General features: G+C 37.6%; 5 protein-coding genes across 8 annotated transcripts; 1 reads left to right on the top strand and 4 right to left on the bottom strand.

Annotated features, from left to right (window-relative positions):
* LOC105175635 lies at positions 202–5,960 on the top strand. Of its 2 annotated transcripts, none has more exons than XM_011098148.2 (5): positions 202–451; positions 1,008–1,586; positions 2,334–3,578; positions 3,664–3,734; positions 5,514–5,960. In XM_011098148.2, the coding sequence occupies exons 2-5, from the start codon at positions 1,011–1,013 to the stop codon at positions 5,842–5,844; spliced, it is 2,223 nt and encodes a 740-aa protein (XP_011096450.1). In that variant the 5' UTR covers positions 202–451; positions 1,008–1,010; the 3' UTR covers positions 5,845–5,960. The 2 variants fall into 2 exon arrangements, with proteins under 2 accessions (XP_011096450.1, XP_011096443.1); XM_011098141.2 differs by having other exon boundaries at positions 203–482.
* Positions 6,024–9,716, bottom strand: LOC105175650 (uncharacterized protein At4g06598-like). Of its 3 annotated transcripts, none has more exons than XM_011098154.2 (6): positions 9,508–9,716; positions 7,822–8,289; positions 7,605–7,744; positions 7,262–7,337; positions 7,018–7,144; positions 6,024–6,618 (listed from the first exon to the last, which is right to left on the bottom strand). In XM_011098154.2, exons 1-6 carry the CDS (start codon positions 9,646–9,648, stop codon positions 6,386–6,388), a joined length of 1,185 nt encoding a protein of 394 aa, XP_011096456.1. In that variant the 5' UTR covers positions 9,649–9,716; the 3' UTR covers positions 6,024–6,385. The 3 variants fall into 3 exon arrangements, with proteins under 3 accessions (XP_011096456.1, XP_020554123.1, XP_020554126.1); XM_020698464.1 differs by having other exon boundaries at positions 9,396–9,596; XM_020698467.1 differs by lacking the exon at positions 9,508–9,716 and adding an exon at positions 8,842–8,881.
* On the bottom strand, positions 10,173–16,410 carry LOC105175625 (ran-binding protein 9). The gene is made up of 10 exons (XM_011098130.2): positions 15,815–16,410; positions 14,828–14,974; positions 14,530–14,616; positions 14,277–14,322; positions 13,804–13,880; positions 13,159–13,321; positions 12,722–12,790; positions 12,254–12,313; positions 11,329–11,415; positions 10,173–10,833 (listed from the first exon to the last, which is right to left on the bottom strand). The coding sequence occupies exons 1-10, from the start codon at positions 16,207–16,209 to the stop codon at positions 10,558–10,560; spliced, it is 1,407 nt and encodes a 468-aa protein (XP_011096432.1). The 5' UTR covers positions 16,210–16,410; the 3' UTR covers positions 10,173–10,557.
* On the bottom strand, positions 18,096–19,780 carry LOC105175616 (V-type proton ATPase subunit G-like). The gene is made up of 5 exons (XM_011098117.2): positions 19,535–19,780; positions 19,186–19,319; positions 18,994–19,094; positions 18,714–18,858; positions 18,096–18,355 (listed from the first exon to the last, which is right to left on the bottom strand). Exons 2-4 carry the CDS (start codon positions 19,271–19,273, stop codon positions 18,715–18,717), a joined length of 333 nt encoding a protein of 110 aa, XP_011096419.1. The 5' UTR covers positions 19,274–19,319; positions 19,535–19,780; the 3' UTR covers positions 18,096–18,355; position 18,714.
* LOC105175607 lies at positions 20,479–21,460 on the bottom strand. The gene is made up of 4 exons (XM_011098105.2): positions 21,225–21,460; positions 20,983–21,042; positions 20,825–20,871; positions 20,479–20,740 (listed from the first exon to the last, which is right to left on the bottom strand). The coding sequence occupies exons 1-4, from the start codon at positions 21,384–21,386 to the stop codon at positions 20,653–20,655; spliced, it is 357 nt and encodes a 118-aa protein (XP_011096407.1). The 5' UTR covers positions 21,387–21,460; the 3' UTR covers positions 20,479–20,652.

Raw genomic sequence — 21,544 nt, 5'->3', positions numbered from 1 at the left:
ATAAATTATTTTTGACTTGAGGATTGAAACGTTGGTGTAGAGTTTTGACTATGGACTTATCTTTGAAAATAAAGTTGAATTGGTACTAAATTTTCAAAATAAAAAACTGTAAAAGAATGGGTTTTTATTCATTGAAAAAGACAAAAACATTCATACATAAGTAAAATATTTTCAAAATAAAAAACTGTAAAAGAATGGGTTTTTATTCATTGAAAAACACAAAAACATTCATACATAAGTAAAATCTAGCACTCGCTATGCAATATGAATTGCAGTCACCACCACCATCTCTTTTCGCGCCAAAACCTAAAGCTCCGACCTTCATGTATTAGGGAAAATTTTTCATGTTTCCCTAATTTATGATGGGTTCAACGAAGATGAGCCCTAGCAAGACAAGGTCTCGAAGCCAGTGCTCGAATGAAGATTTTTCTGATTATTGCCGCGATTTCAGGTTCCTTTTCCATATCATCGAGTCGCCTGAGGTTGGGGTTTCTCTTTTCATGTAAAATTTGTTTTTTTCACTAGTTCTTGCCAATTAAGTCGTAGTATCGCAAAGCACTATATGTGTGGACCATTCTGGTTGTTTTTTTAGTTGTAGAATAGAATTTTCCGAGGCCAAGTAAAATGGTTCAGAAAGTTTAGGAACTTGATGAAGGAAGACTAGGCGACTTATAATGTAATTTTGGTTTGAAAGTACAAGTTGAAATCTGGGACTTATAATCTTTTTTCTCTCAATGGAGGATTTTTTATAATTGGCAATAAAAATTGTCATCAAATTTTTTGAAGATGTATTTTGAGTAGAAAACAGAACAAGAAGAAAGTTTCATCTTTGTATTACTTTGTTTTCTGGATGAACCTGTGATGATTTCCAATTTTTGTCTCTGGTATCTTTAGTGCTGAATTTGTATGTGTCCGTGGTGGTGGGATTGGGGGTGGCTAATTAGGTGGAGCACCTTGCTAGTTGCTATCTGGTTTTCCATACTGTAACACAGGGCTTAATATTTCAGGGAATGAAACCACCGGTGTTGAAGAATTTGTATCACCTTCTCATCCATTTGTCTTCTAGCGCACAGTGGAGTGCCAAATATGCAGTAGGGTCACCTGAACTTGACCTTGAAATTTGTGATGGAGGGATCAAAGTGACCTGTGGAGACATTTATAAGCTCTCCAACGTACTCTTCAAAGAACTGGAGGAAAGATTTGAGCGATTGTTCTCAATTTTTTGTCGTATTTCTGCCAACAAGGATCTTGGAGAGAGTAACTTCCATCTAGCCCTATGCAATGCTGTGGAAATAATGAATTTGCTGTTCAGATGTTGCATGTTACTATTGACTTTGCTCGCAGCCAAGCCAAATCTTATCTTGGAAAAAGGGCCGATTTTCTTAAGGATACTCAGAAAGTTGACTTCACCAAATTTAGTTGAGAACACTGGGACACATGCATTCGTCTTTGAGAAGTCAGTCTTCCGTGAATGTGCTCCAGCTGATAATGGTTGTTCTACCTCCTATGTTGAGGGCTTCACAGCTTCCATACAATTTTTGGAGCCTTGTAATCCTCTTCTTTTTCTCAAGTCTACAATGCTTGAGGTAATTTTATGGCATGTTCTTGATCTGTTACTTGGCATAGAGGAGTCACAGTCCTAGCTTTCTTATTTTTCCATTGTCAATGTGTAACATTTTCACCATGTGATTTCCTGGTTGACAATCATGCAGCACTTCTTTTAGGAGTTGAATTTTCTGGTGATGATCAGCTGTGAAAGAGACACTTAATTTTGGGGCTCTCATAGTTCAACCTGATGGATTAGCACTCTTGCTAATATAAAACAATGACCAACAGATATCAATCTGATGTTTGGGACGAAGTTGTGGCATTTACACATTAATTTGAACTTATCGAAGATGTTATTTGATTTTATGTGGACAATTATACTCATAACCAAAGATACAGTCAAGTTTCCAACAAAAGCATCGTTGCTTAGTTCATGTGCCTCCCTTTTCTAACATAAAGAAAGAAAATGCCCCCATCAGCATCTCTCACTCAATTCATAGACATCTAATATCTGGCAAGAAGTACAAAATACTTTGAGACTATTGGGAGACATAGTCATACTTTTGTCCATCTCTGAATTGTTTCTATGGTTTCATGCCATTTTGTTCACCCTTGAAGATATTGCCCAGTTGGAAACTGGAGAACTTACTTCCTCATCTATCTTATGTTCTTTTAGAATTACACTGCCTCTTTATATAAGTTCACTTGGATGGCATGAGATTTGTTTTTGTTGAATCTTTCAAATTGCTGTAATAATTCACAAGTTGTGGAAATTGTGTTGACAGGTATTTGTGGATGAGCTGTTGGTGCATGGGCAATCAAGAGGGTGCCTTAAGCTGATTAATTCTGTTGCTTCTATCAATGAAATGCTATTTAATCCTCACTCTGCCCACTGTGATATTGGCATCTTGATTGAAGCAATGTGTCATCATTTTATCCTCTCATTTTCTGATAAGCAAGCTTTTGGAGATTTTCTCAGTCGGTTGTTTTGTACGCATGCCAAAGAACTTAAGTATCTTTTCGGAGCTCCTGCATTGGGTGTTACTGCAGCTATATCATTACTTCTCAGTCCTTTCATGGTTTCTGCACCAAGATATATGCAAGCTCATTTGATTTCACTAGTTTCTGAAGCCATTGATATCAAGACTTTGAAACCAGATCGTAGACTCACCAATTGCTTCCTGTCAACTTTTGAAAAGTCAGTCACCTTGTACATCATATACATGTCTTGTTTGCAGATAGATGGATCTTCTACCCTTCCCATGGGCTTTACATCCATTTCGTCACATGATATTGCTCATCCACCATTTGAGTTTTACATATCTCCGGAGACAAAAAGTAAGGTTGATAGTCTAATCACCGAGTTAGAGAATTCTTCAAATCACAATCAGAAGGATAGCTTCTTTAGAATGAAATCTGACCTGGTTAGTTCTTCGATGAGATTCGTTAAGGAGTGTCAAAACCTTTATGTATTACCATGCCAAGATGAGAGTTTAGCCATCTTAAGTTGCTTAGTTCTCAAGGCTTCTGAAAGCTATGATGATAAAGCAATACGACCAGCTGAGGGTACAATGCTGCAGCACATATATCTCCTTGCTTCTTTATTGAAATTAATGAGCATCTCATTGCTACAAGCTATTTGGTGTCTTAGACATAGTGATGATTCTCAAAGCTTGAAAAACTTGAAACACTTCACTTCATGCAAGGAGTATGATATCATTTTGGGTACAATCACCTGTTTCAGAGATTTGGACATCAATTTACCGATACAACAAGTTTTGTCGAGTGTGATGTCAAGCCATTCTATGAGGCATAAGGATTCCAAAATGATGTTTTTCCATTTTTCCGGCTTGATGTCGCTAAGCTTTGCCAGTGGGCTTGATTGCTTGGTGAAAGCCTGTTTGTTGACAATTCTTGCACTGTTGAATTTATTTGTTTTTGAGGAGGGTGACTTAGATGCATTGGAATCAATGGTTGATTCCTACAAAGAATCTTCTTCATCCGGATCACCAGTGGTCAGGTTGCAGGAGGTAACTGTTCTTGCGTTCCTTTCAACATTTACACATGGGAAATTTATTCGTGTTTTGAGGTTCAAATTGTTTTTCAATAATGCAGACAGTGGTAGATCAAAGCTCCAGCCTTGTGGTGGCATCAAAGTTTCAGAAGATACGGTCTCTGTATTCGAGGTAACTGATGATACTATACATGTTTCTAACCTCTCATTTTGTCCTTCTCTTACGTTAACATAAGAACCAGCACTTGCATGGAACATATTATTTAGGGGATTATCAAGCTTCGCTGCAGCTATTTCAGTTTCCCCTAATTTTCTGTGAGTCTGTGTGATGTAAAATAAAAAATGATTTCTGATTCATCTAAGCTTCAAACAGGATAGGTTCGGTGCGTTGCCCTTGTGCATTTTTTCCTGTGTGACTAGGACCCATTTTACTGATGGGATTCATCACTACTTTAGCTACTTTAGCGGCTTGGCCAGTTACTCGAGATTCTCGATTTATACTTGAAGATAGACTTATAGACTAGTGATCCACAACGAATGCATTTATTTGTACTTCTAACATGATGTCAACTTATATGATGGGTTAGGTATCCAGTACATGGTTTGAAGTATCGGCCGATACTTAACCGAATCAGCACTGAAAATCACCCTATTACATGTATTATCCGAAATGATTTAATATCCCCTATAATATCCGGTATTATCGCCGATACAATGATAATATCGCTTGAATCTAACAATATAACTGATAATATCAGATTTTATGGGTGAGAAAATGATATGAGCATCTAATGCCTGGTACATGCCTTCCCATTGATGGATAGTCTTGAACTTGAGTAATGTGCTGATTGTTGGAGCTTGTTGAGGCTGAGAAAATCTTGGCGATTGACAGCCTGGTTTCGAGGGTTTTGGTGATGGTAAAAGCTAGTTGTCCAGACTAGAAGTCATTCCTCTTTCATAGTGATGGAAATCCATCAGCTTGGGCGTTGAAGTTGTCATTCCTTGACAGTGAAAAACTAGAAATCAAGAATAAAAAAGTTGACCGAATAACAAAAAGCAGACCAAGTTTTTTAATGAAACCTTGTGCCAGTGAAGTATTGATAGCTCCCATTAAGCACAATAAGACATGAGACTTCAGTGGTGTGATGCAGATTTATCTTAAGCATTTCTATGATTAAATATAGGGTAAATCAGAACGGGCTCCCCTGAGGCTTGTTACGATTACAAATACCTTCTCGTGTTTGAAAATTTATAAATACCCCCCAAAATTAACGTATTGTCTAACAAATATTTTCTCGTGACAGCCCATAGTAGGGGGTATTTGCTAGACGGCCGTTAATTCCACGAGGGGATTTGCAATTTTTCAAACAATAAAGGGGTATTTGTAATTATGGCAAACCTGAGGAGAGCCCATTGTAATTTACCTTTAATTTGATTAATGCTTGATATGATAAAACTTTGGTTCGTAATATTTCGCAGTAATTTGGGATGCTTATTTTTCTTTTTCATAAATTTTATATTATTTTGTAATCTTTTAAGCATTGCATAATGTATTTGCTTCGTGTTGCCCAATAATATTTCAATACACCGCGATCGATATGGAATAATATCTTATGATATATCGTGAGTACCACGACTTTGGACCATGATTCAATATTGAAAAGCTAAATAGGGAATTGTACACTTGTTATGTTTGTTTGGACACAGCATACCTCTGACAGAATGATAGGATTCGTAAAATGCCTAGTCATTTTTTCATTAAACCTATTCATCAATGTGTTATCAAACAATCAAATGTTGTTGGTATGAGTTTATGGTGGTTAAATGCCTTCATGTCGCAGACAAGGGAGTCCATTAAACAGTACTTAAAGTACTTCTATGATATGATCTTTTATCCATGCTAGTGTCTCTGTTACATTGTCTTGCTTCCTGACTGTCAACTCTTTTGCAGTGTTACGGAAAACAATTGTAATGAAAAGGAAACTTTAAGGTCACAAACTTTGGCAAATGCAACGCACGAGGAGGCTGTTGGAGGCTTGGAAGAAGAAACAGAGGAGACATGCAACGGGGAGACGTTCTTCAAGTGTGTGTTGAAGATGGACGATAACATCTGTGATTTTGATGACTTGGTCGGTTTTGTTGAATGCAAACAAGGTAAAGACTACTCAGCTTGGTTAAAGAATCGTCAAAGATATCGCAGGTGGAGATTTGAGAAAATGGCTGTTTTAAGGTGGAAAAAAAAGAAAAAGACTTGGAAATCTTTTAAAGGAAAGAGGACTTGATCAGGCTATCCATCCAAGAAAACCCCTATTGTGCAAACATTGCTTCAACATATTGGAACAAACCCGTGACGGGTGCAAGGTCAAGGGGAATTCACTTGCTTAAAAAATTGATAGAACTGGTGGCTTCTGCTGTATATTTAGCTTTAGATGTGTGATTTCTGTTGTGGTATCAACAAATATTGGCAAGAAAGAAGAAATGATATAAATTAAGCTACATGTAGAAGTGTATGAAAAACCACTTCAAACAAGTGGTAGCTCACTTCTATTCCTCAACTGGCTACCAGTACCCTGCTGAAAGTCAACTGTACAGTTCAGGGCTGACTTCTTAAGCATTGGAAAGGCCCTGCTAAATCTAGATCATTAAAAATAGAAGTGATGAACTAGCGGTGGCAGCAGCACAAGTAATAAAGAACCAGAAAACAATAAGGAAAAAGGTGAAAAATAAATAGAGGAGAAACTGGTGGGACTGAAATAGAATGTTTCTGTGCCCCCCATCAGCTTGTGTGTGTGTTTGGGCTAGTTGGAATAGCACTTGGGTCGATTAGACTCGAACAGAACCAGTAACTGAATTTTTGCTGGAACTGGCATCCTTGTCCTTATTCTTTGTGGAACTGTTTGATTGATGATCAAGATCTCTACTTCTGTTTCGACGCTGTTTGGAATGCTGGTTGTGTGGTTGCTGCTGATGATGCTGCAGCTGCATTTGCTGTTGCTTCTGTAGATGATATAGAGTTTGCAACCTCCCAATTTCTCTCTCTAACATCCCTTGCTCCCCTGGGAAACATTTTTGAGACAAACAAGTTAGGCTTTGCAGAAACCAAGCATTTCCCACCTGAAAAAAGAGGGCGTTAAACAGTCATTGATTGATGAATCACTTAAAGGCGATTCTCATGGAGAAACCGACAGAGGAAGATCGAAAAATGGAAATCAGCCTATGTGGAACATATTATAATGGAATGAGAATATGAATCCAGAAAGTTTGAAAAGGGACTTCAGATTTGATTATGAAAGTGGCTGGCAGGAGGATTAAAGCCTATTGATGAGTCGGCCAGTAAACTTTGACACTGGTAAGGGCCAGCAGGGAACATCTTGTGGCCTTCAAAGGAGTAAACTTTACCGATGAGGAAGCAATACATTGAAAAAAAAGGTATGGGTTAAAATAGAGAATGTTACAGTGTTTGATGATTTGCTCCTGTGAGATACTCTCCAGGCGCTGCCTCAATGCTCTATTTTCCATGTTCAAGATCATATTCTGCTGTTCAATGAATTCAAGTTCAGCTGAAACTTCAGATCCTTCTGCCTGAAATGTAAAAGGGGAGTCTTAGTGCCATAAGCATCAATGCACAGATCAGCAAAGGGTCTTAACATTTTTCCTTCTTCTCTTCTACAAAAAGAAAAGCATATAACAATAGTTTACCTTCAAGATTTGAACAGTCCTTTCAAGATGAGCTATGTACTGAAGTTTCCTTACCCTAGACCGATGGGCATTGTGCCTGCATATTTGTTGGCGGGAGAACATAGAAAGAATTCAAAAGATAACTATTAAGGCCGACTCCTTCACTTTAATTCTTGTCTTTCATTGCGACAAAAAGAAAGCAAAAGATAACTATTAAGGCCACCTCCTTCACTTTAATTCTTGTCTCTCATTGCGACAAAAATATAATTTCACACACAGTTAACAGATGAAACATTCAAGAGTCATCTGAGAAGAAGATGAGTGTTATATGCCAATAAGGGGAGAATATGAGCAAAATTCATACTGTTTAGCACGCTTCGAATCTTTCGATCCAGAAGACTTTTGAGAAGCACCAGTTTTATCAGCAGATCCCTCAAGATTCTGTGAACTAGTTTCATCTCTGCTTTGCTCTACAGCTAAAGTAGATACCACTTCTTCCAACTCCTGCAATAACATATCCATCTTAAAAAATGCAATCTCTTCTACAAATAACATATTCATATTTGCAATTGGTTCAAGACCTGATTATTTTTCTCAGCTAGTGAGTTTGTCTTGGTCTCAGTGGAGTTGCTGTCTACATCTTTGTAATGCAATAGGTTTTGTGATCTTGTAGAGGTCCCAACATTTGCATTGACATATTTAGGTTCCTCACTTATGTTTAATGTCTCTGCTGCTTCTCCCAAGTATGCATAAGAATCACTTGCTGAGCGACGATGATGACCTCTGTGGATAAGAGTTTCTGACTCATTTAAAAGATCATCAAGCCATGAGGGTTGCTCCTCTATAAGGAAGCTCTCGGAAGAACATCGATGGTGGTTAATTACACTTCCCTGACACTTCACATTTCCCTTTGATTCAGCCAGTGAAGAATCAGAGTAGGATGTGGAAGTAGATAGGAAGGGATATGGAGAGAGTGGCACACATCTGCCGGTATAAGCCAAGGTTTTCAGGTTTGACAAACCATTTGCACCTTCCATCCCTGAACAAGCCTGCCAGTTAAGAAATGTGGAAAATTTTTATCTTTATTAAAAGCAATGCAATAGAAGATGTTTTAATATCATATCAAATTTTGAACAGATGACTTCCAAACAGGCAATCAATTAGTACTTCTTGAACAAAGTTTCTGCTAGACTCCAGACATCTTGCAATCCTTCGTTAATGCAGATGTAGAATGAAGTGAACCAATGCAATATCCCAGAAATAGTTTCAAACCTCTCAAAATAAACGAGCCCCGACCCAAAATGTGTTCCCTCCCTGGAACACAATGCTAGTTTTCTATTGATCCAAACAAAAGCATATTTTAACCATTGAAGAAACGGCTTGTTCCTAATGTTCTAAAAAAACTGCAAGAATCCCACACATAAGTCCAACATTTTTACTCGCATCAACGATTTCTTGGACATATATCAGGATCCAAGACTCAGAACAGAAGATCTACACACATTACACATACTATATTATCATATACAACAACCATGCATGCAAGACACCGAGAGATAGAGGGGGCGGGGGAGGGGGGAGGGAGAGAGAGAGATCTTTACAAAAGGTAGTTTGTGGCGGGGGGGGGGGGGAAAGGGGGGGGGGAGCAATGCAATAGAAGATGTTTTAATATCATATCAAATTTTGAACAGATGACTTCCAAACAGGCAATCAATTAGTACTTCTTGAACAAAGTTTCTGCTAGACTCCAGACATCTTGCAATCCTTCGTTAATGCAGATGTAGAATGAAGTGAACCAATGCAATATCCCAGAAATAGTTTCAAACCTCTCAAAATAAACGAGCCCCGACCCAAAATGTGTTCCCTCCCTGGAACACAATGCTAGTTTTCTATTGATCCAAACAAAAGCATATTTTAACCATTGAAGAAACGGCTTGTTCCTAATGTTCTAAAAAAACTGCAAGAATCCCACACATAAGTCCAACATTTTTACTCGCATCAACGATTTCTTGGACATATATCAGGATCCAAGACTCAGAACAGAAGATCTACACACATTACACATACTATATTATCATATACAACAACCATGCATGCAAGACACCGAGAGATAGAGGGGGCGGGGGAGGGGGGAGGGAGAGAGAGAGATCTTTACAAAAGGTAGTTTGTGGCGGGGAGGATGGACAAAGGGTGGTTGACCCTCAACTCCAGAAATTCTGTATTCTGGAGTATAGGGGAAAGTAAAGGAGAAAAGGCGGCAAATTAACCTGCGTATGAATGTTGGATTTGGAATAGATGTATATATGAATGATCCCTTTTCTCCATCTGAGGAAGAACAGACAAAGCAAGAGAAAGAGATGGGTGAGAAAAGGAGCGCAATTCACGTTCCCAAAATAGAAGGGATCCATTGATATTCTTTCTTGTTTTTTACTGTCCACCAACTTTGCAATGCAGTTTTCACCCTCTCCCTCTGTTCAAAAGGAAAATAATTCTAATACCCCACCTACCATTTTTAACTCGTTCTAATTCAATCCACCTACCATTTTTAACTCGTTCTAATTCAATCTAAATCTTGAGTTATGCCTTAATGAGGTGATCCGTAATAAATCGAATAATCTTCCATTTCTTTGTCATACTCATGACCATTTCCTTCCGTTATGTTAGGAAAATATTCGATTTAATTGAGTTAATTATAACTATTTCTTTTTAAAATTGTGGGACGTGAAGTTACTGTCTTTTAGAAGATTTGTATAACAAACAAGAAATGCGAAAAGAATAAACAAATTCATTCTCAAGTTAAGATAAATCGTCTAGCGTCTGGAGTAAAAGATCTATCTCTAGCGCACCTTCTATCAAATTTTTCATAGATTAACAAAATTACTTGGTGATCATGTAATATAAATTACATTCGGTGCTGTATAGATCCAGGCAATTTGAAAAAGGAATAGCATTCCGAAAGTAGTTCACCATCCAAATCGAAATGTAGCTCGTTTGTGTGGAAGATAAACCTCATGTACAGAGTCAACCATAACAAAAGATTATATCAATCAACCTGTACATCACAATTCCAGCAATTTCAGTTCGACGACAACTCTATCTCTAGAAATACAGTATGTCGACCCCATTCATCCATCTAATCTATTGAGCGGTTGTGAACACAAACCAGAGGATGCCACCACGGGAGAATAGGGGTCTGCTGCAGATCAAGGCTTTCTGTTGTGTATATCAACCGCAAGTTTATAACCCGATGCAGGGTAGCCAAGGAGGTCAACTGAACATATACACAGAAGGTTAACTGGTCTACGGGTAGAACTGGCTTAACCTTTCTTACCACTCTTGAGAATTCTGCTCAATTGGAAAGCTTCACCCTGATCCCCATTCAAGGACCTCTTCTCCAAAAAGCAAGCAGTAACCTGTCTTATCAGTCTCTCAAGACATGAGTGCATGCAGAGGCTAGCATCTTTCAACTTTGGATTTGTTGATAAAACCATAGCATTCACTGCATCAGCTACCAGCTCCCGTTGAGATTCTTGAAGAAGATATCCAACAGATGACTTGCTCGGTTGTTCATATGCCAATAAAGCAGCACAATCCTAGCAGGAGAAGACAGTGATGCCAAAATAACCAAAGAAAATGCTATGTGGTGCAGGTGCTCAAAATCAAATAGTTGCACAATTATGTATTGGCAAGAGGGTCTCAATCTAAAATCAATACAAATTTTGTTTTCCCATTAGCATCTGATAAATAGAGATTTTTCCATACAGCATACGATATCCAATTTAATCTGGATCCTAGAGGTTCAAGGCTAAGTCATAACTCTCTCACATCCAAAACACAGAAAAAAGAGGTATAAAATCCCTGTGATCGTTGCAATCAAAACAACAGCTGAAGATTGATACAAAGAGAAAAGGGGAGCAACCGGTTTTTTTCTTTTTTTTCTTTTTTGCATTCAACACTGTGCTATATGCAATTATGCATTACCAAATGAATATGTATTTGCACCCAATCATATGGTGAAAGGCTAAATGAAACAGGTGCAAGCATTTTCCTTCTCCTATGAAGCAACAGACTTTAATAAAGAGGAATACCTTAACTAGATCATCAAACCCTGACAACTTCTTGAACTTTTCAAATTCACTTCTGCCATACATTATAGCTTCCTCCAGCTTCCCATCCTGCAGTACAATATAAGACTTGATAAACAGAGTTGTGAACTCCCATTCAAAGGCCGAGCAATCACAAAAGAATATGAAACCATATCCTATATTCCTTCATACTTTGTTATACCTAATTCAGAAGCTATTCGTAAAATATATTCGAGTTGGCAAATTAATAAATGAATGCATGACTAGAGGATTCAGGCAAAGCAGAACACAGCCATTGAAATATCATAGATATCAGATACTTTAAAACTTCAGCAACAGAAAATTTAATGTCTCTACCTCTTTCTGAGCAGTGAGAATTCCTTTTTTTTTTTTTATTAAGTGTAGCATGTGAAACTCTGAGCATGAGTGGCGGTAAGACTCGAAACTAGACGGGGCGACTATCCCATCTAAAAGCTTAAAATTCATCTAGAAAAGCTTCAAATTCTTAGACAGAGGAGAACTGTACCTAAGGCAATCACGTAAGTTGGCTACTTCACAAATGGGCATCAGTTCCTTCATTTTTGTCTATGTATTACAGTAAAGAGTATAAGTATGTTACCGCTTCGAAGAGATAATTGATTCACTTTCAACTTGTTAAGGCAGATTCAGGCAAGTCTAACAGCAACCATGACATAATGACTTATATTTAATGGATATAACTTTGTGTGATCTAGCACCAAATGCTCACCCATTCAGGATTAAACAAATTGATTCCACACCCTTCTTTCCCATCATTCATTCCCCACCCCAACCTCACCTACTGAGAAAAATGGGGAGACACATGTTGGGGAAAAACAAATGAGAAGTGGAGTTCAGACACCTAAATACATCCATTATCCCATAAATGACACAAGAGAAAGATGATTACCCGGACAAGCTCAATAAATTTTTGACAATGTAGCAAAAAGCAAATGGTTGACGTGTCATCCTGCATTGTAAAGAATAATAATCAACTGATGGGATAAATAAGTATTAATCATTAAAGCATCAGATAATCCAGTGACATTCTGAAGCACAGTACTTCAACTAAAAGGAGACTTATTCTGGGAACTTGGGAATTGAAAAGGATAAGCCCATAGTAAATCATGATTATCAGCCAGAAAAACACCACGCAGAAACCTCATGGCTGCACTAAGAGTGTTCACTATAGTAGAAGTAATGATATACCTCAAAATGGAGGACAATATTTATACAAACATATCCTGACAGATTATATTGATACAGTGACAACCAATAAAGTCCTCTGCGTTAAGAATGTTTGAAAAGCTAACTACGTAAAACAATCAAGATAATTGGAAGTTACCAATTCGGCAGAAAAGAGCATTAGATAATCTACCTCAACAGTCTGAGGATACCACTTGCGAAGTGTTGAAAATGTCTCATCAATCTTTCCGGACTTTATTAGCTACATGACCAAGAAGAAAATTAATCAATCAAGACTAATCTGCAAAGGACCAATTAAGCAACTTATTATAATAATAAAAGCCAGTAATAATAGAATGGAAAGTCAGAACACCAAGTTTTGCTAAAACAAAATGTTGAAACGAAAAATTAGCACTAAGGACAATATTATTACAGCAACTCAAGTATGCATTGTTCAACCCCAAAAATAATTAGTTCGAGAAGTATGTTACTGCGACATAACCTTTAAATTCAATGATGAAAAAAGTCAGTGCTTGCTGGGAAATTCTTTAAATTCAATGATGAAAAAGTCAGAACAATGAAGCTCACACAGAGTAAATACAAAGAAAAGAACCATGCTTCAGGTCATACCTGTCGAAGAGTCCTCCTCTGATTCAATGCATACATGCTGTCTTCCTCACTAAAACCATATTCTGGAACCAGAGAAATGGGAGGCACAGTACTTTGACCAGCAATGTCAAACAACTTTAGAGTCTCTTCATATCCATAGTGTTGTAAATAGGATCGAACTATTCTGGAAAACAAAAAATCAATGCAATTAAGAAAGAAAATATGAGTTGCAAATCTTAATCTTAAAGTGATATAAAAAGAGCGTGAGATGTCCGGGCACTAATTTTACCATCTTCTTGTCTAAGATGTCAGCAATGTATTTCTTTAGAATCTTTACACCATACATCAATCTCTTTTCTGGACTTAAACCCAGTATCAAGATGTCAAAATTGTGAACGGAAGTTTTAGCTTGGAAGAGGCATCAATGCATTTGAGGACAATTTTGAAAAATCTGTCAGCACAATCATATACGTCATGCTGATACGAAGAATATTTACAAATTTGTATCTCATACCACAAAGACATAAAACCAAGGCTGGTTGAATTAATAAACTGGGACTTAATGTTTACCAAAGATCATTCTCAAAGCTTTCAAAGAGTTAGTTATAGCATATTATGATATAGCAGATCCTGAACCCTTCTTTATCAAAAGCTTTTGAAACTTACCCATAACTGGCATCCTGTGGTATTGTGATATTGTCAATTTTTATCTGTTGTTTAGCTCTTTGTTCTGCTTCATACGCCTGATCAATGGATTCACGACATCAGATGGGTAGATTAAATACCATAACATACTTTGACATTCCCAACATTCTATTAAGAATTCCTTTCTTTTTTACAGAAATGCGGAGCTATGTTCAAAGTTACCTACACAGTGTACCCGAAACAAAGTCCATGAATTGAAGATTAAGTTTAAAGCAAATAATTAGAAAAAAAAATCATAAAACTTGACAGTAGGCATCTTCCAAACTTGACTAATAAGCTAGCAGGCATTTCAAATTGGTAGATAATTTTCCATAAATGAGTACTTCTTGGGCACTAACATGATTTAAGCAAAGGATAATTTATAAACAAGTGGAACAAATCCAGCTAGCTTATTTTGAGAAAGGAGTTGACCAAGAAAAGAAAGTAAAACTTACTTTAAGATCGAAGACAAATGGATCCTTTCCGAAGTTTACAGTCACCCTGTCATAATAAGATCAACACTTAACCATAAGAATATCTATAAAAAATTGACCTCCTTGGACCATACATTGCCAGATCAAGTGAGCAGTAGCATGTCCAGACCACAAACATGGACCTATAGTGCCAGAACCAGTGACCAGTAGCATGTCCAGATAACAAACATGGAAATGAGACAAGTGATACGAAAACTTTAAACAAGATACATACTCCTCATTTTGGCTATGGACAGCAACTGTAGGTATCACTGGACCCTTGACATCCTTATACACCGAGCCTACTACAACCCCATTTTTTCTGGTAAAAGGGAAAATATCGTAAGAAATTTTAGAAATAAAATAAATAGATGAAATAACTGTATGGATATAAATAAAATCTCAAATACCATTAGAAATTAATTGAAAAAGGTATGGGCGACTTCTGTTCTCAATCCTAAGGACCCATGTAAGTTGTATCCACAAGCAAAACATCCAGTATAAAGGTGAATCTAAATTGCAGACTAACTTACGTGAAAAAGAATTCTTGTGTTGCATAGTTGATACCACCACCAACTGTATCACCAGTTGTGTAGGTTGGGCCAAATGTGTCTCCTTTTCCATGTCCACGATAAAGCATCCCATCATCACCATGATATCCGTAACTGTTTGCTTCCCAGCTGTCGGATATAGAAGCATCAATGAGAACTTCAAAATCAAATAACCACCACCAGAAAGATAACAACAGAGAACCACTTAATCAGAAGCTCTAGAAAGAACTTTAAAGCAAAATAAGATTAGAGCTTGAATTTTTAAAAAGCATAATAGTTGATTGAAATTCTCAACTATTCTATTAAGAATTATTATCGTGAGTCGCCATTCAATCTATCTCATTCTTGACTCTTGTAACTACATTTTTGTTTCATTCAGTTTCTCCATTTTGAAACACAATAAGGCTTGGCCATTAACCTCAGAAAAGAAAGAGACTATAAAGACAACTAAAACAATAACTTTAAAGTCATGTGAAAAATACATATGAAGAAACCAAAAGTATAATTATGATAAGATGGTAATCAGTAATGCACAAACAATTCCTAAATTCCTTATGAGGAGAAGTAACTGAAAGCATAGGCAAACAAATGCGCAAAACATCACAAGATACTGATGCAGCTAAAGTTGTTTTCCCCCAACCAAACAAGGCATAGTACAACTCCAGAAATAGCATATCACCCCGTATCACCACTCATAAAAAATACCAGCTATTTGAAGCAACCTTCAACTTCCAAAAACACATTCTTTGAAACGTAAAAAGGATAAGCAAAAGAATTAAGCAGTGGCTTCATTTTCGTCGCCAGATGATCTCTAACAACAAAACTACTCTTTACCAGATCAAAATCCCCAACCAAATCCCCAAATCAACCTCCATCACTAAAAAAACTCAAGATAAATTAACAAGGACAAGGAAAACCCCATGAATCCAGGGTTATAACACGCTTCAAATTGGCAAACCGCAAATATACCCTGGTTGGCGGCGGAGTCTGAAAGCAGAGGTAGTAAATCCGATGGCAATTTGCCCCTTTGACCCAGCGTTCTTTACATGAATCTCAAAATAATAAAGAAGCCGCTTCATTGGTGCAGCGCGATTCGCCTGCGCCACTCCAACGTCGTGTCCATGCAAATTAACGCTGGGATACAAAAGGGAAAGCTTGTCGGGGCCCACCACCGAGAAGCCGCCGGAGCTATTTACAGTATCTAACTCTGTCGGAGATTCCTCCTCTTCCTCTTCAAATTCGGACGCATATTTGGTTTCGGGTTTTACGGCTAGGGTTTTGGAAGTGTGGCACCAGAGATCGAGGAAGTAGGAGCCGATTAAATCCTTCGCCGGAGGTTGGCTTTGCGACGTTGCTTCTGACATTCTTTCTGCGGGAAATTGGAAATCAAGATTGCATTTACAGAAATTTGGGAAACTACAAAATCAAAATTTCTTGAGAAGTGAGCAATTGTGAATTTTAACGGGCTTTTAATATTTAGGCACTGTGATTTACTGCAAATTGCTTTCTTCTCCAGTGTGAAGAGTGTAGAAGACGGATAGATCACGACTTCACCAGGAGAAGATAATCGTGAGTTGTAATGACTGGAGCTTTGATTGGGCTTTTGTTTGGGGCTTGGGCTGCTTTGAATAACTTTATAGGACGGGGCTTAACCAAAGAATCCAGGCCTACCAAATTGATGGACTGGACTAGGACAATGGAGTCTATAGGTCCGGCCCAACCTATTAACACCAGCATATTATGATTTTCTCCATAACATCCCATCGTCATTTCTTTCGAATATCGCAAAATAAAATTGGTCTTCTAAAATAAAATCGCGTTCCTATTAATTCTCTCACCTAACTTCGGGATTTTAGAAGAAACAATGATACACAATACTGATTTTCGTCCCCTACTAAAGTCAAGCACATGTACAAATTGTAAGACATATAATCAATACGAGACATTTGCTTATACTATTAGCTTCAAACGAGGGGTGTGAGACGGTCATACAACCTTGTTCCCACAGGGAGTGCCAAATAATGTGGCGTGCACTCCCCACAGGATCGATATCCGTTGCATGAGGTATTATCCGTTCACACATTATATGATTCAAAGTTGAAAAAGCGTCTCATTAGGGAAATTAGAACTTTGGGCTTATTGTCTAAGAAGGGACTAATAAACCACTCAAATTTCTCATTTACAATCGATTCGGATATTTGCCTACATTATTAGCTCCCCATGAGAGGGGTTTGGGATGGGCACATGGTCTTGTTCCCACAAAAAGGAGTCAAATAATGCGGCTTGTGACTCAATTGTTGCTCCGTTGCGTGAGATTTTGTCCGTTCTAACTTAATGGGACACTTGCATATTGCTATATTCTTTAAAAGTTATCTATGAAATTTTCCAAAACAATATTAATTTCCAACTTTGCATATTAGTGACCGAGAGATAAGAAAGAGCCAGAGGAAGTTTGAACCTTTTCTACAACTGTAGAATATATAAGTAAAGGCCCCTAAAAATTCCAGGACCTGCATTCTGTGCCTACAACTCCCATGGATAATTTTTGCCAACTTGTAAGAAAAATCAGTGACAGAATGGAAATCTTGGGTTGATCTTCTGGAAGATAAGTGCAAACATCCTAGCATTAGTCCTAAACAAACTGCATTTGCTCATCAAAGTCGTTTTCAGGCAGTTTACAAGAGTTGGCGGATGTCCAGTATATGATGATAAGGTGTCAAGACCATCTATCTTGATTCGTGTAACGAAACGTGCATGAATCGTATTCCTTGGTTCTTGGAATGTTTCCCTTTGAATGTGAGCTCTTTCAAAGAATGTAGCACTCAATTTCTTGATCAGCAGAAGAATGCTCAGCTGTGCCACCATGAGGAGGGGAAAAACTCTACTGTCTTTTTGAAGAATACATGCTGAAGAGCTATAATTTGGAAGACAAATCTTGGGAATTGCTAGTATTAGGTTTATCGTTCGTTGTGGTTAATCGAGAATGAGGGCAAACATATAATATCCTGGTCCTGGAAATCTGGATATGATCAATGGCATATGTTCAGTGCCTATGACCTGTCTCAGGTATGCTGGTCTTTTATGTGCAGAAATTTGAAGAGTACTGCATTCTTCTTTAGTGACAGTGTCATCGTCTGCACCATTAAGACACAGAAATGCTGAAAACGGAGACAACTTAGGGGTGATTTCTCGTTTTATAGGACTGGTTTAAGAGGCCATACTGTAAGATGAGTTTAACCGAACTTCCTTGTATTAGAAACGTGATCGTGTCAACCTTTATTCTGAATCCAATAACACAGGAGTATTTGCAATATCCTTCTTACATACACTCCAGAGCAGATCTATAGTTGTAGAAGATAAAATGAGAACAAATGGATGGAAAGTACTGCTAAAAGTTGTATTGCAAGAAGCATAAGTAAATCTTCTAGAAGTACAACTTCATCGACATAATCTTTCGCCCTTTTATTGATGTAGCAAGTTCTGCATATCTGTCTCTTTTATTGTTTTAATCTGTAGGGGAAAAACAGGCACCTGTCTTTCAGCAGCGGCATCAACAGCAGTAAAACACAAGTATACAACACAGAATTGTTGTCATATGCAGCGGCATACAACAGCAGTAAAACACAGAATCGTTGTCCGACTAATATGACTCTTTAGACCCTTCTGCTAGAAGAGGTCAAAACTACAAATTTAAGAACAAAATCATTCGAATCACATCAGAAGTTCCATGTAAGTTTTTATCTAGTCCATGTTAATCGGATAATAACCAGGTTACCTTCATCATGACGTCACTGTTCCATCGGAAGATGATTAGAAGAACGACAGAAGCAACTACTAATAAACATGATAAAGAAACATGCATTCTTACATCAAGTTCTCACGGTTGTGATGTACTTGAGCAGCATTTGAACAACCTCAGGGGATACATTCGAGGCCTTTGCCTTCAAGTTTTGAATCTTTGCTTCGGTTTCTGCCTCAAGCCTCTTCCCCGTTGAGTCAGAGCTCCCAGTTGACTACATAGATAGTCACAAAACTTTGTTACTGCACGTAACTTCATCGTTCATGTTGGAAAAGCAAAACAACAGACAAGAAACACAAAGTGCTGATCATATTAGAACAATTATGCAGTAATAGAATGCGAAAACAACCTCAGAAATACTCTTGTGGTACTCGGCTTCCAAATGCGACTTATACTTTGCCACTTCCCCGTCGGCCTCATCCTTAGCCTGCTTCAGCCTTGCCATTTTCACTGACAATATGGTATGCATGGAAACAACATATATCAAAGTTCATGTATTTGAAAATAAATGCATTGTATGAAGATAATTATTTTCTTTTACGGTTTCTAGCAGCCGTGACAATTTGTTGAGCCTCATGTTCTGCAGTGAGTAGCATCTGAATGCCTCCTTGTCCTCTCATCGGATCCATCGCAAGTATTCAAACAAAGAGAGAAAGGAATCCCAGGAAACAACCTCTGCAATTTGATATTACAAGAAATATCAAATATATGTAAATCAATCACATTGATTCTGGAAAATGATGTCATATTATACATTTGGAATTTTGCTTATAAATCAGAGATCTATGTTATAGTTTATATATAATAATCGATAAACCATAACATTCATACATATTGGATCAAGAATCAGGGGGAAAACAATGAACGAAGATGTTAGCTTGATGGAGTACCTGTTCTTGTGAGAAATTTGAAGCGGAAAACGTTGTTGTATCCCTTTCAAAGAAATGCTGGAGAAGACAAATATGTACGAGACTATGTTGTCCCTTGATACAAGAGTTTCTGTTAATGTTACTGTTACAAAGTGAAGCGTAGGCCCACAATGTTTGCTACCCAATTCTGTCATGTTCTAAGCCCACTAATGAACATAGAAGATTAAGGTAATTTAGCCCAATTCACTATTTTATTTTATTTTTAAAAACATCAATTACATAATTATATCAATATTTAGATACCACCCTTCGATTTGTTTTTTTTTTAAAAAAAAAAACATAAAAATTTTAGAACGGTTCACCCACTAATAATAAAGCTTGTTTGACATAAACTCCAGTGACGTCATAACTTACTCCACAACTTAGACTTTTGAATCTTATCATAATTAATTATATAAATAAAATAATCTGTGAACCTTGGAAAACATTTTCAGTTCACTTTGACTAAGCAACACTAGTTCATAACTGGTGCAGTGCACTCTCCATAATTTTTCTACTGATTTCACTATTCTTGGTTATAAATACTCAAGACCTTAGATCAAGAATTCCCCAGTGCATGATGGCAGCTAGCGCCAGACTTTGCTCCTTCTCTCTTTTCTTATGTGGTACTTTGTGTTTCTTGTTCTTGCAACATTAATTTACAGAAAAGCACAGTTTTTTCTGTTCTCTCATGTTTAGTTTGTTTATGACAGCCATGCTGTTTCTGGAATACAATCTGCAGTATGCAAGTGCGAAAATCTGCCCACAATACTGCATAGTTGATGGAAGCTTTTACATGACTTGCCCCTCTTCGGGTTCTCAGCAGCTGCAACCACCCTGCAACTGCTGCTTTGCTCCATCCGGTTGCAAAATTTACCGCGGTGATGGAACTCTCTATTGTACTGGAACCTAAATAAAAACCAGTCTTCTGGATACAGTTCAAACCATGATCATGTACTTAAACATAAAGCTCACCACTGTGCCCGATGTTGTTCATGCTACATATATATCATGAACTACTAGTAACACACTTATGTTGTAAAATAAAATAAAGGTTGGCTGATTTTCAGAAATGTTGAGTGCCTGACAAAATGTTTAGTTCATCTTTCACCGCGTTGTTCTGGTGTCAATCCTCCTTTGCCGCAAACAGGACAACTCTTGAGCCCGAATCCTTGGCACTCAAAGCACCTATTCATGATCAGACAAAAAAGGATCATCATCAGGCTGAAGAGTGATTCTTGTGATCATGTTAACGGAAGACGCTTGACTTACTTCCATCGCTCAAAAATGTTGCCATTCTTCTTGTTCTTTCCTGTTCCCTAGTTGATTTCCAGCACAAAAAACAACCTCTGTTAGTTTAATTCCAGTTGAATAATGGTTAATACAAGAGTAGGATGAAATAGTTCAAAGGTTGTTTTAATTGGCAAAACCTTACACCCCGGACATTCTATTGCACCTTGGCCTTTACATGTTTTGCACCTGTTTGTTATCTGCGTCGAGACAGTAGTGCGCCAGTTAACATGAGGTTTTACACAATCTCATTGCATTCTAATTAAGATACAAACCTTACGAATATCGTTAACTCTGTCATCTAATGGGGGAAGACTGAGTTTGATGAAAAACTAGCCAAAAAGAAGCAAAATGAGGCTAGCTATTGAGTTTTAGGACATACTGAATTCAATGAGAAGCCACCAGATCTTGCTGCATGTAGTGTGAGATCCCTTCCTCTGTGTTGCTTCCTATTTTCTTCTGAAGTGCTGATGATTAGGTGAGGATGGAGGTGTAGTAATGGAGGAAAGGTGAGGCTACTGCTGCACAAGTGCAAACTCTTCATTCTTTTCTTGGTTGAGAGGTTGAGGAAGGCTGTTTCTTTTTACACGAAGTTGAAGCTTTGAATGGATAATGAGATTGTGGCATACATATATCATTGCAAAACAAAGCATAGGCCTATGTGGTCCATAACCCACAAAATATAATGATGTTTCTTTAAAG

The sequence above is a fragment of the Sesamum indicum genome, linkage group LG2 (assembly GCF_000512975.1).
Source record: "Sesamum indicum cultivar Zhongzhi No. 13 linkage group LG2, S_indicum_v1.0, whole genome shotgun sequence".
NCBI classification, from domain to species: Eukaryota; Viridiplantae; Streptophyta; class Magnoliopsida; order Lamiales; family Pedaliaceae; genus Sesamum; species Sesamum indicum.
The sequence above is the reverse complement of the archived record's forward strand: the minus strand, read 5'-3'. Positions and strand labels throughout refer to the sequence as shown.